This window comes from Podarcis gaigeae (assembly GCF_964106915.1).
Source record: "Podarcis gaigeae genome assembly, chromosome: 7".
In the NCBI taxonomy this organism is placed as follows: Eukaryota; Metazoa; Chordata; class Lepidosauria; order Squamata; family Lacertidae; genus Podarcis; species Podarcis gaigeae.
The window spans coordinates 62,509,282-62,530,270 of record NC_139683.1 but is presented as its reverse complement, the minus strand read 5'-3'; the positions used below and the strand labels follow the sequence as shown (position 1 = coordinate 62,530,270).

Here is a 20,989-nt window from a genome sequence, read left to right as displayed (position 1 = left end):
AGTTCTGATGAACTGCAAAAGCATTTTTAGTTTGCTTTCTGTTGCTACCCTGGAATTTTTCTTTATTAGTGCTACTTTGTTTTGTACAATTCCTTGCAAATAAAGGAAAACAACTTTTCTGCTTGTATATGTTGATAATATAATTTTGGTTACTAAGGACAAACAAGATTGTACAAAAACAAGATTGGGTGCAGGCCTGGCCAGGACATAGGCATCCTGACTGTGACAAAGGTGACCTGTGTGCTTGCTTGGTTGATTAACAACTGTTGGGAACTTCAAGGTCCCTGCTCTTCCTTCTTATGGTCTTTGTACTGGACCTGAAGAGAGCATTCCATGTCAAGAAGGAGGGCAAGTGGGCACTCTATCAAATGACAGGGCAGGAGTTACACGGAGCAGGGCCATTTCACTGGTGGTGCCCATTGTATGCCTCGCTCTTCCCAGACCTACTCTCTTTTGGCCTGTATTTTGGAGCTTTATAATTTAGGAAGACTTTGGAAGAACTGGTTGACAAGTCTTATCAGTCGCTGATGTATGAGCAGATTTTATTTGCTGCTATTCTGGGCTCACCTAATAGCAACAGTTCTGCTACTCCTCCTTGCCAAAGTTGTGCTTTGTGCATGGAGGGAAAGCGGCGGGTTTAACCCTTTGCATGGAAGCCTGCTCTCATTTCATTTTAAAGCACATAAATATATATCAGTCACCCCCACCTCCACGCAGTCTCCGCTTTTCTTTTCCCCCCAACCACAATGGATGACGAGAAGGGCAGATGCCAGGAGCGCAAAAAGTGTAGCACAACAAGCAAGCCGGGTGGGAGATGTGATTGGGGGCAGGGGTGGAAGTGTTTCCAAGCCTCAGCCCCCGCCCCAAAAGCAATCGCAGAGAGTGACAGCTGTGAATGAACTGCCGCCGCCCCAAAAAACACAGACACCGAGCAAGCCCTATGGCGTGCCTAGAAGAAAGAAGAGCCAAGTGGAGGAAGAAGAGGAGACAACAGCTTGCTACCTCAAGTCGCTCGCAGCCCAGAAACTGGACAGGGATGGGAGCAGAGAAGAGAGAGACCCTGTCTGGGCAGAGGCGAGGTCAGGTGCAGGGAGCCGCGCTCACCTCTTGCGAAAGAGAGGGGGCGGCGGAGGGTCTCTCTCTGACATGTCACACCACCGCCAAGCTCCCGGAGTGCGCATGGGTGCACCCCCCAACACAGTTGGAGCCTCCCTCCTCCCTGGCCGGGAGGGAGGGAGGGAGGGAGGGAGAGGAGCTGCTTCTTTTGAAACCTGGGAAATTTAAGGGACTTTATCAATCTGGGACAGCAGCAGGACATGGCGCTGGGATAAGGGACTGTCCCGCCAAATAAGGGACGGTTGACAGCTAGGCCTAGAAGAAGGCTGGAGAAGGAAGGGTGTGTGTGTGTGTGTGTGTGTGTGTGTAAAGCTCTGGCCTTTTGTACAGCTGGAAATGTCACCTACTGTACATTTTCTCACCTGGCCCCACTTAGCACCGGTGCATGCTGTCCCAATAACATTGCCCCAGTGCAGCCCTTGCATTGAAAAGGTTTCCCCACCATTGGGGTAAATGAAAGTCAACGAGCCCGGTATGTATTTGTTTCCCTACAGTTCCTTTTTCTCAAGCGGAGACGCACTTGGGAAGTTACTACATGTTTCTTTGAAGGTTGAGATGCCTCCTTCCTTCCACAGTTAGTGTGTTTTACAGTGCAGCATGACAGCATGATTTTTATTGAAAATTAATTGTACAATTTCTCGTTCTTTCTCTAGTAACACTGGCTTACCCTTTCTGAACCAGGCGTGGGGAAAATGAGCCAACTACCATCTGCTGGTAGTAAATCATATATATTCCTCCTGGATTCACCATGATCTGTTATCTCACTGTTGCAATTGCTTGGTTTATTTTTTTTTTCATACAGAGAGAGCTTTGAATTATATCCTTGCATTGAAAAGTTCACAAGGTGGTATTCCCTTATTTAAAAAAGAAAAAGTTCAGAAGAAGAGGTGCATCTGAGAAAGTGGACTCCGGTCCATGAAAGCTTATGCCGTAAAAATTTTGTTCGTATTGAGAGTCCTACAAGAATTAATTGCTGCTCATTTTGTTGCTTTTAATGAACTACTTATTTGTATGATATATATTTGATGATGACTTCCTTGATTTATGTTTTCTGATGCTCCTAGCACGTTAGAAGGAGAACAGGATATAGAAATAAATAAACTTAGGTTTTCTGAGGTTTTGCTGCAATAGAGGAACGTCGCTGGAAATTTTGCCACTGATATCGGGCCCTACAAATCATAGAATCACAGAATTCCCAGTTTCACCCAGACTTGGGAATTGGATTGCAGCTTGCCTGCCTATTTGTCCAATGGCAGGCAGGCTGCAGCCCCAGTCCCAACACTGGGGCAGATCCGACTGAAGCAGCAGGCTTCACTCTGCTTCGCCCCATGGATTTTAAGAAATAATTTTACAATTTCAAGCTTCAAGGTGTCATATTTACAACAACATATTTCTTTACAATGTTGTAGGATGTAGGTAGAAATAAAGATACATAAAAGAATGCAAATTTGTCACGGCATCCTTCTGTTTGTTTGCTTAAAGAGGGTAGATTTCCGGGGGGGGCCCCCTGAGTTGTTTATTTATTTATTTTCTGAAAAGGGAGTGGTAAGCCAAATAAGTTTGGAAACCTCTGGTGTAAATGTTTCACATTTTATCAAAACTCAAAACATAGGCATGGTGTCCAAATGTAACCACTTCTTCCTTAAAGGAAAGCTTTCTCTAGTCCTTCCATAGAAAACAAGACATTCCAAAATGACAACTGATGTAGCTATAGATATAGGTGCAGAAAGATAGATATCCAACTTCTGCTAATGTGGGCACATGCAAATGTTTGTAGTACAGTACAGTGGAACCTTGCTTCCCGAACACCCACACTGTCGAACGTTTCAGTTCTCGAACGCCAAAAACCCGGAAGTAAATGCTTCCATTTTTGAACGTTCCTTGGAACTTGAACGTCTAACACAGCTTCCGCTGAGTGCAAGAAGCTCTTGCAACCAAACAGAAGCCACACCTCGGTTGTTAAATGTTTCAGAAGTCGAACAGTCTTCCAGAATGGATTACATTTGACAACTGAGCTATCACTGTACATTAAATTCTTTTCTGTATGTATGTATGAGAAAGAACTCTGTGCAACGCAAAACTTGGCATGTTCTGAATTTATCCCACACAATTTCTCCCTTTTCTTATTCAAGATCTTCTATGCCCTGGGGACTAAACAGTCTATTTCAAGCCTCCTATGGTCACCTGATACACTGAGTGCCTTTGACTCCCATGGTTCTGCTCACATTGCTGACCGTCAGTGGAAGGAAACAGCCAGAGAACAATCTTAGAGAGTGCTAGGCAACATAATAGCAGGTGCTACAGCAGATCTCAACCTATAATTTGGAAAGCTCCAAAAGCAACTGCTGCAGTTCTTTAACACAAATGCAAGCCATAACTAGCAGAGTTCTTAAGATATTGTGTCCCCCCAATTTACACCTTGCCCACGAGAAGATTTGTTACTTGATGCTAACAAGTTCGGGAGAGTTATTTTCCTTTGTTTGCTTTTAATAAGATGATCCCAGTTTAGTTGACTTCAATGGAATTACAGGAAGGTCTGCCCATCAAATGATTAATCCATTTCTTGAACAGATTGAGCCCCCCAAAAGCCTGCAAGGATCAAGAGATTGAAAACACCCTTCTTTTGATCACAGGGTTTGATGGTTCAATGGGGAAGAGATTTTTGCTATGTTTGCAATAGACTAGCTTTCTTTCTCATGTTAGCTGCTACTCATTCTTTCTTGCAGAAGAGTGTTTTCTTCACACCCCTCCGAAATGAGGACAAGCTAGAGCCTAGCATATGTCTGCCAAGCAGGGAGGCATTATTTAAAAGTAGAAAAATCAAAGAAGACGAAGAAACCACCTAGAGTAGGGAACTAAAGTGCAGTTCTTTGATTTCCATGTGATATTATGTTGTTTTGCAAAGAATAATTGAGCACCTTCACTACCCCTTTGTGTGGTCTGGCTGTGTGGTCTAACACAGCTGGAGCTTTCTGACACAGAAAATTTATTTGTCCTAGCAAGCAGTACCATGCTTGGACTCACAGCATTTCTGACAAGAGACAAGTCCAAAATGGATGCTAAGCAGAAAAACCTGTGAGGTGCAGGAGGAAACAGCAACATGGGCACCTGATGGCCTAATTGCAGTCTCAGTGCTGTCTATTGCTGGGAAAACAACTTTACTCAGTGACACAACCCTGGTACGCATCCCTATTACAAAACCCTATTATAAAATATCATCATAAAACATGTTCTCCATTTGGCATGAGTCAAATGCCATGGTCCAGCTGATTCCACTTCATGCCATATTCTTAGGTTTGTTGGACGAGAACAGCTTCAGCTCCTGGTTATAATTGTTTTAATTATAGTGCATTTCCCCTACTGCCTTGAAAACTGCAACTGATGTGTATGTATATGTGATGGATGATTCCGTCTGCTTAGCACAGTGGCATCAGATGGCGCTTGTTTATACAAGTGCTTTTTTACTTTTTTATTTTGTTTTTTGCTTAGCTCACATCTCTGTTGCAACAAAGCCAGCTGCATTCAAACAGAGAAAGAGAGAGAGGGAGAGAGAGAGACAGAGAATGCAGTTCAGCAAACTGGCAGGGCAGGAGAAGAGGGGAATTATGGAGCTTGTTCGAAACCTGAGTTGGCTTTAAGAATCTCCAAGCAAAAATGCTGGATGGCTGATGTAAGTTTATGGGAGATTTGATATTCTGCCCACTTGCTAGATAATGAACTGGCTGGGCCATCTGCCCTTGGAGAGGTGTAAGATGGCAGTGAACCCATCAGTTGCTTTTTTTTTGCTAGAAATATGTCTTGAATGCTGATATCTGGACATTTTGCTTATGTTTTAATGAGCCAAGATGATACTTCAAGCTCTATATCCCACCCACTGGTTTGGAAAATTGTTGCTTAAAAAATAATAATAATCCAGAGTCTTTGGAGCTTTTTGTCTTGTCATCAGGCAGACTACTATTTTTCTTCCATTCTTTTCCTTGTTGCCTCATTGAAGACCCTTAGCCAACAGTTGCAGGATAAAATACTCAGAGCTGAAGTTGATTGCATGGAAATAAATGCCAGCCAGTAAGTGGGCATTGCTCTCCAGAGGGAGAGTGCATTGAAACTAAGAGCAAATAAAAAGGGGATATAATCTGAGATTTTATGGGAGGGGGTGTATTTCCTCCAGAAATGTTGTGTGCATAGCAGAATTTAAATGCATGGACAAGCATTGCCCCTGTAAAATTCAGATTATAAGAAATACACAGTGGCAAAGAGGATCTTGTCTGGTTACTGACTTAAGAGAGTGTTTCAGCTGTAGAACAAACTACTTCAGGACATGGTGAGTGCTCCTTTGCTAGAAGCATTTAAGCAGAAGCTGGGAGACCAGCTGTCAGGGATTCATCTTTAGCCATTGATCCTTGCAGTCCTCTAAAATTCCTTCCAATTCTAGGATCAAATGCTAGGATTCTGTGCACCTCACAAATATGCATGAATCTAGCTCTTGAACAAAAACATAAAAGTCCAATCATGATTGTGATTATTTTTAATTATATTTTATTAAGTTTCAATGTTTTTAACATGCAGTCAAAACACAATTTCATATTTTCTCTCTTTTTTTGTCGACTTCCCACCCCTTTCCCCATGGAGTTGTTGTTTCTCTCCTTCTGCTGCACCCTATCTTCAAATCATAACCACAGTATTATAATCTAATTACTTTTGTTGCTCATAGCTCAAATCCTGCTTGCATGTTCACCATACTGTAATATTCCTTGCAGTAAGTAGTCCCAAAAAGTCACCCATTCTTCCATAAAACACGCATTAGATTCTCTAAATTTTGCTGTTCGTTTTGCCAGTTCTGCATAGCCCATTATCTTACTTATCCATGAGGATTGAATAGGAAACATGATGTCATGTAAAGTAGTATACAGTACTGATCCAGATATCTAATAAAGGGGCAGACTGACTGCAGGGCAATCTTTACAATGGGCATGAATGGCATTTATGACCAGCACAGGGCAGATGCTGTGGCTAGGGCACACTGCAGGCCCAGCGCCGCTCGCGGGGCTAGTGCCTGCCAGTTGTGTCCTTCCCAGCCACCCTCTGGCAGCTGGAGGGGGGTGCAGCAGCTTGGCGCTCTGAGAGCCCAGCCCCAGGCTACACTGCTTTGGGGAGTAGCATGCCAGGCTCTGGGGCGTCTGGACTTATGCATCACCTTGGGCTTAGGCGTGCCACCCCTAAAGGTAAGTGCCACCGGGGGCACCCTGCCATCTTGCCCCCTAGCTATGCTACTGTGTCACAGACTCTTCTTGTCCACTAACCCATTATCTATTCAGCTCCTGACATCTCCTCCTCCCAGTCTTCTCTCCCCCCCCCCCCCGGCCACTCATTGTTGTCCCACTACAAATGCTCTGGCTCTTAGCCTTCTTCCTTGTGGGTTCCCCAACTGGTGCCTTTCACCACTCATGCATCCAGCCAGTCAATGGCATTAAAGGGACCCCTGACCATTAGGTCCAGTCGTGACAGACTCTGGGGTTGCGGCGCTCATCTCGCTTTATTGGCCGAGGGAGCCAGCGTACAGCTTCCGGGTCACGTGGCCAGCATGACTAAGCCGCTTCTGGTGAACCAGAGCAGCACACGGAAACACTCTTTACCTTCCCGCCAGAGTGGTACCTATTTATCTACTTGCACTTTGACGTGCTTTCAAACTGCTAGGTTGGCAGGAGCAGGGACCGAGTAACAGGAGCTCACCCGTCGTGGGGATTCAAACTGCTGACCTTCTGATTGGCAAGTCCTAGGCCCTGTGGTTTAACCCACAGCACCACCTGCGTCCCTCCCGTCAATGGCGTTAGGGATAAATAAATAATTCTTTGTAACGTTTTCTGTTGCTTTGAACATCCATGCAAATAAGGAACTATCTCATGCTGCATCAGCTATGTTACTTTTCCTCACCCCGTGTGCCCCCAAAATCTGCTCTGGAGGTTCCCCCCAACCCTGCAGAAGTGATCTGAGAGCATGCAAGGGGGGGCTGGAGAGGGAGCTCCTTTGAGCACACAGAAGTCTGTTGCGCCAGCAAAGCTGTAGCATTGGATATGGCCCAAGGAACAACTTCATCGTCATAGCGTCTACAAGCGTAGCTTGGTCACCAAAAGAGCTCAGATGCAAATAATAATGTTCAGGCAGAACCTGCACAACCAAAGAAACCATTTTTTAAAAACTCCTTTTCAAATGGATATAGCCAGGAGGGACGGTAAATAGGGAGAGTATTTCTGAGTTGTGTCAAAGGAAGAGAATGTGGGGCACTGTTTTAGAAGGGGAGGGGAGGGGAGGAAACAAGCAACCAATAAAGCTGAAGAGAACGGCCCTTCTTTTGGGAAATACGATTTCTCTATTCTCCATGGGAGTGTGGGAAAAACTGGTTTCACAATATATAATCAGATATTAGATAGGCAGTCAAAAACCTGGAATCTTACACAACTCATGAATTAAATAAGAGCATTACCATTGGTGTACACAACCTAAGAATATACCGGTAAGTGGTATACTAACACTCTGTAGTTGCTGCAGTGTAGTATTTTTATCAACATGCTACAGTAACACTAATGGGATGATAACAAAATGAAAAAATAATGATAGTACATTAATTGCCATTGATGCGACTTAAGGGAATGAAATGTTGTCAGCATGGTGGGGAAAAGGAGACACGGCAGGTGCACACTTAATTCCAGAAGCTGTAAGTTTTCATACATGTATGTGCATGTCTGAAGCTGCCGTACTGGCATAATGCTGTGTGTGCTTACTCACTGTGTTCAATTGGCTTTACTTCCAAGTCAGCGTGCACAGGACTGCAGCATGGCAGGGCAATCCCACACTTCCTTTCCTGTGAACATCTTGTATAAAAATATTTGTTACAAATAAAGATGAAGTGAAATTAGTTGCAAACTAGTGGCTTTGGAAATAACAACTTCTGCTCAAGGCATTTGGGCTCTGCAATGCATTTTGCCACCTCAAAAAGGTAAAGGGACCCCTGACCATTCCTCTCATACTCGCCAGGTAAAATCTCCATTCTAAGGCACTTCTTTGTTTTGGTGTCCCACCCATGCTTCCTGGCCATCTCTTCTACTGCTGAGTAATTTGTACTCTGATAAGATTGCTCCTATCCCTTGCTAGCATTCTCCTGGGTTTGGGAGATTCCACTTAGATGATAATAATAATAATAATAATAATAATAATAATAATAATAATAATAATAATAATTTATTATTTGTACCCCGCCCATCTGGCTGGGTTTCCCCAGCCACTCTGCCACTGCTTTGCTTCCAGAAATTCAAGTCCTATCCATTTGCATATCTCCTTTCTCACATATTTTTTTTTTATAATAATTTTTATTAAGGTTTTCCAAATTAAAACAAATTAAATCAAATTAAATCCAATTTATAAACTTTTTGCCAATAACCAGGACTTCCCCTCCCTACCCCCTCTTGTGTTCCAAATCTTCCAAATAAGCAATTAAATTCAACAAGTTCTTATCCCCAAATTACACTCATCATCAGTAACCCAATTTATCCAAATTCCCATCCCCTAAGATCGATCTATTCCCTTCCACGAGTTCCCCCCTTTCAAACATAGTACAGATGGAAATAAAATAAATATGAGTAGTGATTTTACAACCTTTGGATTCCAACTTTCCCTCCCCTCTTTCCCCTTTGCGTTTCACCTATCCCTCTACTTCTAATATCTTCCTGGAGTTCCCACATTACACTATGTCCCTCAGGTTCTTTGCCAGTCTTTAATTACGAGTGTCCAATCATAGAAGGAGTCTATCAAAAAAGGGGCCCATTTCTTCTATCCAGGTTTTTATATCCAGGAGTAAAAACTCCAATTTTGTTTCCATAAGCTTGTCAAACCTGGATATCCCAAATGTTCCCTCTCCCAGTTCTGTCCAGTTCTTGTTGTTTCCTTGTTCTTGTCAATCATTCTCCTCCTTTTTGTTTCTCTGTTCTCCCACAGAAATGTTCTTTTTCCAAAAGTTTCTAGTGTCTCTGCAGAGGCTTGTTATTCAGGAGCAAAGCATTGCATCATGTTCCTTTCATTTTCCAACAAATAGTTCCATTGTTTCCTGTAGTGTATAGACCTCTGTAGACAAAATAATGTTCCATTCCTGCAGTTTCCCAGGAGATTAAAAGTTCCATTCAACTGTTCAAGTTTCCTGTCAAAAACACATGCAATATCCCTCAGCTCCTCTAGATGGATTACAGTAGCAAAGTTCCCTTCCAGAATCACATCCACCAGTCCAAGTAGCTTGTTAGCCCATATTTGAAACAGTTTATGTTCAATTTATAACAAATGTAACCGGCAAAGTCCTCATAACAAAGTCTCTATTTTAATCTTCCTTTTTGACAGCTCTTTGATAGCTGTCAAAACCTCCATTGCTTTTCTCCAGGCAGTTTCACGAATCGCTCCAGGGATTCCGGGGGGGGGGGGGTTGCTTTTTTAAAACAATTCCACTTTTCTCCTCCAGCTCAATCTTATAATTTTCCCTCGCGAAGTTGCTAATTCGGCGAAATAAGGTTACACTCGATCTTAGTTGTCCAGTCCTTTGTTTTGGCTCTTCTACAATTTAGGGGTGGGCTGACTTCCTTTTTTCCGCCTCCCCCGTTCGCTCCAAATTTTAAAAATTTATCCCTTTTTTTTTAGTCCATATTCCAATTACTCACGGGTTCTTCTTTAGATCCAAATTTTCAATAGAAGAAGTCAGCGCTCTCTGCCGGATGGCATGCAGCTGCGCTCGGCAGGGATAGCAGAGAACTCAAAGCACCACGCTTCTCCCCGGCACCCGATCCGTAGCCTTTAAAAAGGCTCCTTCACGAGTCGGGAGAGCGCTAACGGTGCCAGCCGAGTCTCCATGTCCACGGCCTCCTCTGGCCGTGGTTTTTAAGGGTCCCCGCATCGCCGGTGCGGTAGGACCCAGCCCCTGCCAAGCAGGCTCCCTCCGGAGCTCGGAGGGAGTCCGCCATTCGGCGATGGCGCCGACCCGGAAGTCCATATCTCCTTTCTCACATAGATTCATTTTAATTTCCAACCTGTGCATTATTGGTTTCCCCAGCCACTCTGCCACTGCTTTGCTTCCAGAAATTCAAGTCCTATCCATTTGCATATCTCCTTTCTCACATAGATTCATTTTAATTTCCAACCTGTGCATTACTGGAGCCTTTGGTTTAAGGGCATGTGAAAGAAACAGAGATCTTGAATGTGTGTGGGTGAGTGGGCAGGTTGGAGCCCATCTCTTCAGGTTGGTTAAAACCATACTAACCACCAAGAGGGTGCCTGAGGGGAAGAGAGCAGGCAAAGATTCCTTTAAAATATATATATATATTTATTGAAGTTTCAAAAAAGTTACAAAAATGAAAAAAGAAAAGAGAAAACACAAAATACAAAATACAGAAAAATAAAAACAATTGAAAACAAGTCAATCTTTCCATATCTTGTCTTTCATTTACTTGTTTCCCTGACCTCCTCACACCTCCCTTTTTTGTATTCTAGTTCAATTAGTTATTTCAGCAAATCCTTTCCATTTTTGCTTTTATCTTAATAATTTATCTTAATATATTGCAACTTTACATTAACAATCCATTTTTACATACCCCTTTGTAACATTACTGCTAAAACCACATAACTTCATTCCAGCATCCTTCTAACATTCCTTAATTTTACAGTGTTTCTGTAAATAGTCTTTAAATTTCTTCCAATCTTCTTCTACCAACTCTTCTCCCTGGTCTCGGATTCTGCCGGTCATTTCCGCCAGTTCCATGTACTCCATCACCTTCATCTGCCATTCTTCCCGGGTGGGTAGATCTTGTGTCTTCCAATACTTTGCGATAAGTATTCTTGCTGCTGTTGTAGCATACATAAAAAAAGTTCTATCCTTCTTTAACACCAATTGGCCAACCATGCCCAGGAGAAAGGCCTCTGGTTTCTTAAGGAAGGTATATTTAAATACCTTTTTCATTTCATTATAGATCATCTTCTAGAAAGCCTTAATCCTTGGGCACGTCCACCAAAGGTGAAAGAATGTACCTTCAGTTTCTTTACATTTCCAGCATTTATTAGCAGGCAAATGATATATTTTTGCAAGCTTGACTGGTGTCATGTACCACCTGTATACCATTTTTATAATATTCTCTCTTAAGGCATTACATGCCGTAAATTTCATACCTGTGGTCCACAACTGTTCCCAGTCAGCCAACATAATGTTATGTCCAACATCTTGTGCCCATTTAATCATAGCAGATTTCATCGTTTCATCCTGAGTGTTCCATTTCAACAGCAAGTTATACATTCTTGATAAAATCTTAGTTTTGGGGTCTAACAGTTCTGTTTCCAATTTTGATTTTTCCACCTGGAAGCCAATTTTCTTGTCCAAATTGTAAGCCTCCATTATTTGATAATAATGAAGCCAATCTCGCACTTTGTCTTTTAGTTTCTCAAAGCTCTGCAATTTCAATTTGTCTCCTTCTTGTTCCAAAATTTCCCAATATTTCGGCCATTTGGCCTCCATACTGAGCTTTTTCTGAGCCTTCGCTTCCATCGGTGACAACCACCTGGGGTTTTATTTTCAAGTAGGTCTTTATATCTTGTCCAGACATTAAACAATGCTTTCCTGACAATATGATTTTTAAACGCTTTATGTGCTTTGACCTTATCATACCACAAATATGTATGCCACCCAAATACGTTATTGAAACCTTCTAAGTCCAAAATGTCTGTGTTCTCAAGAAGCAGCCATTCTTTCAGCCAGCAAAATGCAGCTGATTCATAGTAAAGTTTAAGGTCTGGCAGGGCAAATCCACCTTTCTTTTACATCAGTTAGTATTTTAAATTTTATTCTGGGCTTCTTGCCCTGCCAGACAAATCTAGAAATATCTCTCTGCCACTTCTTGAAACAGTCCATTTTATCCAAAATTTGCAGTGTTTGAAACAAAAACAACATTCTTGGCAATACATTCATTTTTATCACAGCAATACGGCCTAGCAATGAAAGCTTCAAATTTGACCATATTTCTAGATCTTTTTTCACTTCCGTCCAGCATTTTTCATAGTTATCTTTAAATAAATTCACATTCTTAGCTGTCATATTAACCCCCAGGTATTTCACTTTCTTAACCAATGTTAAACCTGTCTCCTTCTGAAACCTCTCTCTCTCAATCACTGTTAGATTTTTCTCTAAAACCTTAGTTTTTAACTTATTCAACTTAAATCCTGCCAATTGGTCCCTTCTAATCATATTTAAGAGGACCTCCAGGACCGATATAAAAAGCAATGGGGAAACTGGGCAACCTTGTCGTGTCCCTTTCTCTATCTTAAATTCCTCCGTCACCACATTATTAACAATTAGTTTGGCCTTTTGTTCAGAATATATTGCACCTATACCATTTCCAAAACCTTGACCAACCCCCAACCCCTGTAGATTCTTCATAAAACTCCAAGAAATGTTGTCAAAAGCTTTCTCCGCGTCCACAAATATCAAAACTGCCTTAGTATTGATATTCACTTGTAGTTTTTCTAAGATGTTAATTATATTTCTCGTGTTATCAGACAAGTGTCTGCCTGGGAGAAAGCCTGAGAGCAGGCAAAAATTCCAGTTCTGTCCCATTAGCTGGTTCTTCCAGCTCCTCTAGCTTGATCTCCTGTTTTTCTCTCCACCGTGCTCTTCTACCCTCCCTCCCTCCCTCCCTCCCTCCCTCTTGCTTTCTGTTCCAGTTTGGGATGCAGCATTCCTACCACCACTACTCTGTTGACAAATAACTTACTCTCCCCTCACCAAATACCTGAAAGGGGCTAGGTCTGCTCAAGGGTCCTTTTCTGCTGGTCACTCTGCTCCATGACTGGCTCTCCGGATGGTAAGTGCTTACTTCTGACCATCTTTTCCAATTCCACAGACTCACTTTCATACAAACAAACAACCAACAAGTGTTGACAGGCTGGTCCTAGACCAGGAGTCAGCAAACTTTTTCAGCAGGGGGCCGGTCCACTGTCCCTCAGACCTTGTAGGGGGCTGGACTATTTTGGGGGGGGTGAACGAATTCCTATGCCCCACAAATAACCCAGAGATGCATTTTAAATAAAAGGACACATTCTACTCTTGTAAAAACACGCTGATTCCTGGACAGTCCGTGGGCCGGATTTAGAAGGCGATTGGGCTGGACCTGGCCCCCAGGCCTTAGTTTGCCTACCCATGTCCTAGACCAAATATCACCTCAGGCAAGGAAAGGTTTCGACACCTTTCTTCAATGTTTCAACTTTTGTAGAGCCTCTTTTTTACAAATGTATTTGCTTTCCAGTTCATGACTGGGATGCATGATTTGCAGACATGATTTATTATTTTTTAAAATAATTCAGGCCAGGATCAGATTAACTGTTTGTATTATTTGTTTCAACTGTTGACTAGATATTTAAGTAGATAGCCTACACAGCACGTGTGTGTGTGTGTGCGCCCATGCAAGCCTGGCACCCCAGGGAAATTTAGGGTCAATTGGTCCTAAAACTAGCCCTGCATGCATGCCACCCATTCACTCAAATACAACAGCATGGACCCATGAGAATCTCCCCCCACCCCCGCCTTCAGGTGCCCTTGTCCTGTGCTGCAGCTTTGGATTCTTGGTGTAAGAAGTGACTTACTCAGCTATGTATGGCTCTTTTGGTGACTCAGTGGGGAATCAGTGACAAGTCTCAGTGGAACGTTTGTAAAAAGCAGGTTGAAATATACGCTCTGTGCTCAGGTTTGCAGCTAAACAAGCAAGTGTGCAAACTGCTGGATCAGCTACTCTGTTTGTTGATGGTGGGGGTCAGTACAAAGAATTGAGGGGAAATAGAGAGGACTGTATCAGGGCTTGATTTTCCAGAACAAACTGTATATCTTGTTACGTATATCTGTATATCTCCCCTTTGGGAGCGGGGCAGACTCGCCATAATCTCTAGAGTCGGTAAAGAGCTAGAATTTGAGCAAACTCATAAATTCACAAAGTAAGGAAAGTCTGGTTTGTTAAAACTAAGCCAAGTGCTGTTGCATTCAGTTTAGGAGCAGGTAGCTAGCCAGGGATAAGCCAAGCCGATGACAAAAGGTGTTGATAGCCCATCTAAGTAACCACCCAGGTGGCATTTGGTGGTTTCTTTAGCTGGAGTTGAGGCAGTCTCACCTTGCCTGGGAGAAGCCCCACTGAATTCAGTGGGACTTACTTCTGAGAACACAGGTTAGGATTGCACTGTAAGTCCATACATTTCAAGCACATGACTCCCCCGCAAAAAAAAAACCAATAATGGGAACTGTAGTTTATTGAGGGTGATGGGAATTATAGCTATGTGAGGGGTAAACTACAATTCCCATTATTGTTTTCACTCTGTGTGTGATTTACATCCTTTAACTATGCTTTAAATGTATGGTATCAGTAATATTTAATCTTTTACTGCACCTTTAGACCAAACATTAATTTGGGGACCCATTTCTCCTTTTTTCCTATTTTTAAAACCACCAACTTTAATGCTGTGTATCTTCTTTGTTTTACCCAGCATTTTCAGCAGCGGCCATGAATTCACAAATGCGTCCCATTCTGACTCTTTTCATCTTTGTGGTTTTCCTCTCCATCCTATTATACACCTCAAGACTATCGGATGAAAATATCCCAAGGAGATTCAACCAGTCGGCCACCTCATTCTTAGCAGAAACTTGCAAAGCTATTACTGAAGGAAAAAAGCACTTCTCACCCCGAAAGATGCTGAAGACATCCTTTGGGGTACCAAACTGCAGTGATTACGTGACCCAAAGCCACTACATTACCAGACCCCTCTCTGCAGAAGAAGCTGCCTTTCCTTTAGCCTACGTGATAACCCTGCACAAAGAGTTTGATACTTTTGAGAGGCTCTTTAGGGCCATATATATGCCCCAAAATGTCTACTGTGTCCATGTGGACAAGAAGGCCACCCGTGCATTTAAGAGAAAGGTGGAGCAATTGCTAGGCTGTTTCCCCAATGCTTTCCTTGCTTCAAAACTGGAGCTGGTGGTTTATGCTGGGGTATCGAGGCTCCAGGCTGATCTGAACTGCATGAAGGATCTTGTAAAATCCAAAGTGCCCTGGAAATACCTTCTCAACACATGTGGGCAAGATTTCCCCTTGAGAACCAACAAGGAGATAGTTCGGTACCTGAAAGGGTTCAAAGGGCAGAACATCACTCCGGGGGTGTTGCCTCCACATCATATTCTTAAGAGGACAAAATACATCTACCGAGAACAGGTTTACAGCATCTTTTCCTTCATGCTGGGGACTTTTCTGCAGAAATCGCCACCTCCGCACAACCTGACCATCTATTTCGGCACTGCTTACATTGCACTTTCAAGGGAATTTGCAGACTTTATCCTCAACGACCGGAGGTCTCTTGATCTCCTTGAATGGTCTAAAGATACCTACAGTCCAGATGAACATTTCTGGGTGACACTCAACAGGCTGCCAGGTATGCTCCTTTTCCTTCAAAAAGTTGTTCTGTTGTTGATAATAACGGTGGTAGTAATAATAATAATAGTGTTACAAACGTCAGGTGCCCCCCCCTGCCGGGCGGTGGCAAGAGTTTATGGGGTTCCAGGCACTCACCCAGGGCCTGTGGTCCATTGGAGAATTGAGACATGACGGAGACTGTCATAGCTTTAATATTTACACCTTCAGTCTGCATGGAGGGAGTCCCAGTCTTACTGCATGGTCATTTCGCTGGATTTTACCCCCAGAACTAGAAAGGCCTCGGGCATCATGCAGACTAGACTAACCACACACCCCACCCCCAGCTCACAAATTATTTTTGAGGTTTGGCAACCAGAACTGAACACATTATTCCAGGTGTAACCACAGCCCAGATTTGTACCAACAGTTTCATTTTCAAATCATTTCCTCTTCATTCCTAACACACAGAATACAACTCCCCCCCCCCCCCCAAGTTACTCCATACTTTAATTCAGCTGTCCATCTCTTTCTTAGCTGGTCAATGCCTGTTCAAGCCCCATAGGCAAAAATGTGAAGTTTGGATTTCTTTTGCCACAAAGTTCCATCAACCCCAGGCAATACAGTCAATGATCAAGGAAGATGCAAGTTGTATTTCCACAACATCTGATGGGCACCACATTAGATACCTCTGACCTAGAAGGAGTCATTGTTAACGCTGGAAAATTTCCTCTGTTCGTGTTTCCCTACATTTTATTATATACATTATATGCTAATGTTCAAATAGTAACATATAAATAAAAAGACACCTGTATTTAAGAAAAATAATTTTGCAAGCTGAGTTCCCTGCAGCCCGTATCATGCTTAACTTCTTCAATCTAGGGAAATGCAATAGATGGGGAAGAGATGGGTATCAGGATGGTAAGAGGGAAGGGCTTGTGTTGTTTGTTTATGGAGCATTCAGTCTGATTTGTTTGTGCAAAGTTTGCAGGGAGGTCACATGACATCAGCTGTTTATTGAGGATTCAGTCTGATTTTTTTGCAAGGAGGTTAAGGGATGCCACTTCAAGAAGTTGTTATCCCACACCAGGGTTCAGCAACCTTTTTCAGCCGTGGGCTGGTCCACTGTCCCTCAGACCATGTGGTGGGCCGGATTATATTTTTGGGGAACAAATGAATGAATTCCTATGCCCCACAAATAACCCAGAGATGCATTTTAAATAAAAGACACATCCTACTCATGTAAAAATATGCTGATTCCCGGACTGTCCACGGGCTGGATTTATTATTTTTTTTAGCAAATAATATTTATTGCTTTTAAAGTTTACAAAAAAGGAAAAGAAGAAAGAAAAGACAAAAGAAAAAAACAAAAGAAACAAGAAAAACAATACAATACAAAATATAAACAATACACAACACAACCTTAACACATTAAACTAAACACATTAAACTAAACAAAACTCTATCCCTAACCCTAACCCTAAACTAAACAAAACAAAAACAAATTAAAAACATACATCACTCCTTTTCCATACTCTATTTTTCATTCCCTTGTTTCATCGACCTCCTCTCACCTCCCTTTTTGTATTCCACTTCTATTAATTGTTTCAGCAAATCCTTTCCATCTTTCTCTGTTTTCTGTCATACTATAAATATCTTAACATATTTTTAACCTTATTTTCCATTAAAACTAGAATACTTGTATATGCTTAACTCCTTATAACATTTCTACTAAGGCCATAAAATTTCATTCCAACATTTTTCTATCACTCATTAATTTTACAGTATTTCCATAAATAAACTTTAAATTTTCCAATCTTGTTCCACCATCTCTTCTCCCTGGTCTCGGATTCTGCCAGTCCTTTCCGTAAATTCCATATAGTCCATCAATCTGGAGATCTTATGTCCGAGGCTCTTAACTCTTTTCCAAGTCCCTTCTGCAGATCTTCTTCATATTCTTTAATGCTAAAGAGCAGATCTTGGGGAGACTCCAACCTAACAATGCTTTTATTCCTTCTCGACAGGTCAGCCAAATTTCCATAGCTAAAATTAAGATCCATAAAGTATTTCAGAACATGTTTCAAGCTTCCTCCAAATCCAAAGGCCCCCAGAGCTTCAATCTCCTCCTGGCCCAAGTCCATATCCCAAAAGTCCGTTGATCCCTGAATAGAGGGATCTTTCCAACTTTCCTTCTCCAATCCAAGCCGGGCTCCGATCCTCAAAATCTGACTTTTTCTAGATTCAATCATAAAAGGCCTCAACTTATAGTCGTCAGTTTGCTTCTGTAAGGCTGGGGCTTCCACTTGTATTACTTTAGGTTCGACAACAACAGCTTTCTCCTTCTTCTCCACAATTTGTCCTGCCAAAGTAGATTCCTGAACTAAATCCTGAATACTTTCTGTGTTGGTGCTCACTTTTTGTCTCAAATTAATCACTTTTTGTCCCAAGTTGTCAATTTTAATAGTCATGTCATCCGTCTTCTTGTGAGTCTGTTCCAGCGAGTAGCTTATCTTACATAATGCAGTCACTATGGCTTCTCCTGTCAACATTTTTAAATAGTCCAAGGTCAATCTCTGGTTCTGACAATTTCTTATCTTGCAGCTGGAGATTCCCCAGTTACACTCCTGTAACAGTTTCAAAAAGCTCCCTCTAGAGGGAAACAGTCTCCACTTGTATCAGTCCTTTCAGGCACAACTCAAGCAATAAAGATAGTTTCAATTTTCAGTTACTTTTCCTCCTTTTTAAACGCAGAAGAGGACAATGAAACAGTATCTTTCTCTTATCTAGCCAGCTGTCAAATATGTTCTGTTCACAGTCAATGAACTCTCCCAAAACATCACTCTTTCTGGCAGCCCGTTTCCAGGTTCAGAGCAGTGGTAATTTGATTTTTCACTCTCTCCTGCAGGCTCGCTAGGTCCAAAATTCCCCCCCTCTTCCCCTGCTTCCAAGGGGGGGATTGTAGTTTTAACCGATGGAAATTTAATCCTTTGCCAAAGGCTTTCCAAGACTTTAGCTTGTAACGTCTTTGCTTCGATCTATTTACAAAAGAGGAAGGCGAACTTCCTGTTTAAAACCTTCCTGTTTCGGTGCCAAATTAAGGTATTTAAAGATCCAATTTTCCGTTCTACTCACGGGTAGTTGTTTAAAGTCCAATTGTCCACAGGAAAAAGTCAGCGCTCTCTGGCAACAGCAATGCGGCTTCACTCCGTGAAAGAAGCAGTCAATTCGAAGCACCATGCCACTCACCCCACGTCGCTCCGGATCCCCAAAACAGGGTTTCCCCGTGAGTAGGGGAGGCGCAAAAGGTGCCAGCTGAATCCCAGGTTCACAAGCTTCTCCCGCCTGTGATTTCAGTGGGGCTCCGCCTTCGCCGTGGCGGTCAGACCCTGTTTTCCACGGAGCAAGTTCCTCCCGATCGGAGGAGCTCCGCCATTGCCGGACGCGCCAACCCAGAAGTCCCGTGGGCTGGATTTAGAAGGCAATTGGGCCGCATCCAGCCCCTGGGCCTTAGTTTGCCTACCTGTCCCATACTTCCCACCAGGGCATTTTCCTGTCACTTTCTTAACCACAAACAGTCTACGGGGCAGGAGAGAGAGGGGGGTTGCTGTTCAGGAGCACCTAATCTACTTTAACTGGGCAACCTGAATTTACAGGTATGCATTTTCATCCCACCCACAGAACAGTGACAGTCTGGAAGTGACCCTAGAGAAGAAATTGTGGGCTCAGGCTGTTAAGAGGTGTGGAACAGAAGAAAAGGAGGCATGTGAATTAAGAGATTGTGTAAAGTTGTGAGGAAACAGGGATGGGGCTGTGAGAATGTGCAACAACTCACTCTCTCCAACATAGCTATTAGAGAAACAGCCTGGAGTTGTACTAAATTGAAAACTGAAGCAACAACTTTGAAACAACAATTGATTAGAAAAGAAAGAAAAGCAAATGGGAATTTGGGAAATGTTTATTGATTATGCATCCTGATGTGTTTGCAGAGAGATTAGATGAAGCTGGCTATTTAATAAGCATTCACCCTGATTTGTGTTGCATCAAAGCACACTTTCCAGTGCATTTTCCTCTGTGTGTGTGTGTGTGTGTGTGTGTGTAGTCCAATCTTTTCAGGAACTGGGTTGTTACACAAGACCTCTAACTGACTGTAATGGTGCAACCTGGATTTCTAAGTATGTTATTGATTCCCACCTGAAAGTAGTGATATCTGGAAGCGCCCTTGGTAAAGTAAGAGGAATAGCCATGAAAGGTGTTGTCTGGTTGAACACCTGGCATAGACAAGTAGAAGTTTCATGGAATAGACAAGTAGAAGTATAAAGGTCACATATGCCTTTGGGGGAAATTTTTAGGTGGAGTAAACCTAATGGTTGAATTCAATGTCATTTCTGCTTGCCTGATGGAACCATCTCCCCTCTCTTCCTCCCTGTTCTATGGGCTCTCCCAGCCCCCCTAGAGCCAATCTGGGGAGCTCAGGGGTACTGGGGAGAAGAGGGGAAGCCCTGTTGCACTAGCAGGACTTGTTGCATTGGCTCTCAGTACCTCAACTATTTAGTTGGATCCAGTGGCGTAGCATGGGTTGTCAGCACCTGGGGCAAGGCAAGTAATTTGCGCCCCCTAATCCGTGGATTTGCGCCCCCTAACCCTAACCCCCAGATGTTGCGCCCGGTGCGGCCAACCCCCCCTGCACCCCCCCATGCTACGCTACTGGTTAGATCCAACTCAACAACTTGATCTGGAGCTGTGTTGGTGGTAACAGCCCATTCCTGATTTGATAACATATTGCAACATGGTGGCATCCTCAGCTGAAGGTACAGCACCACCACTCTTACCATTGTTATGTGACTCTTTGTACAACCTTTGGACATTACAGATACCATCTTCGTCATGCTTCCTTTCATTTGCAAAATCCAAAATGCTACCCATAGCTTCTTCCCTATCGCACTCGGTAATCAACATTTCCTCTTTGATTTGGAGAGGGTGTTTTCATGTCTTTCATAATCTACCTTCAGGTAATGTATAGGGGTGTCCCATTAAAACAGGACTCGCTGCATTTTTCTCCTCATATGGAGCAAGCACAGCTTCTCTCCCCCCGGCCCCCGGCCTCCAAATGCATTGGACAGAAGAAGCATGTCAGTAGAAGTGTCTATCTTGCCATGTGGAGCCACTAATGCCTTTGGACCCATTTGGAAATTTGAGAAAGTATTGTGGGCACCACCCCTCTTCACCTTGTCATTCTGTACATGCAGAGAAAGCACACACACACACACACACACCTTTTGCATTTCCATGGCCCTGGGTAAAAGTCGAACCCAGCAGAATAAAAAACGGATCCTCTTGGTTTTACATACCTCCTCCAAACTACCATCAGATTAAACTTTACATTGGTAGACTGCAGAGTAAAAAGAGAAACA

The 20,989-nt window shown here is 42.9% G+C and overlaps 1 protein-coding gene across 3 annotated transcripts in view; it reads left to right on the top strand.

Moving 5' to 3' along the window:
- Positions 1-20,989, top strand: part of GCNT2 (glucosaminyl (N-acetyl) transferase 2 (I blood group)) — a 51,885-nt gene that overhangs the window by 4,893 nt on the left and 26,003 nt on the right. The window contains exons 1-2 of one of the 3 annotated variants that reach the window (XM_083747353.1): positions 4,664-4,786; positions 14,662-15,600. In XM_083747353.1, the coding sequence (XP_083603479.1) occupies positions 14,679-15,600 (922 nt within the window). In that variant the 5' untranslated portion in view covers positions 4,664-4,786; positions 14,662-14,678. Of the gene's footprint in view, positions 1-4,663; positions 4,787-6,935; positions 7,628-14,661; positions 15,601-20,989 lie in introns of those variants that run through there. The other 2 variants (XM_083747354.1, XM_083747352.1) reach the window with 2 other exon arrangements.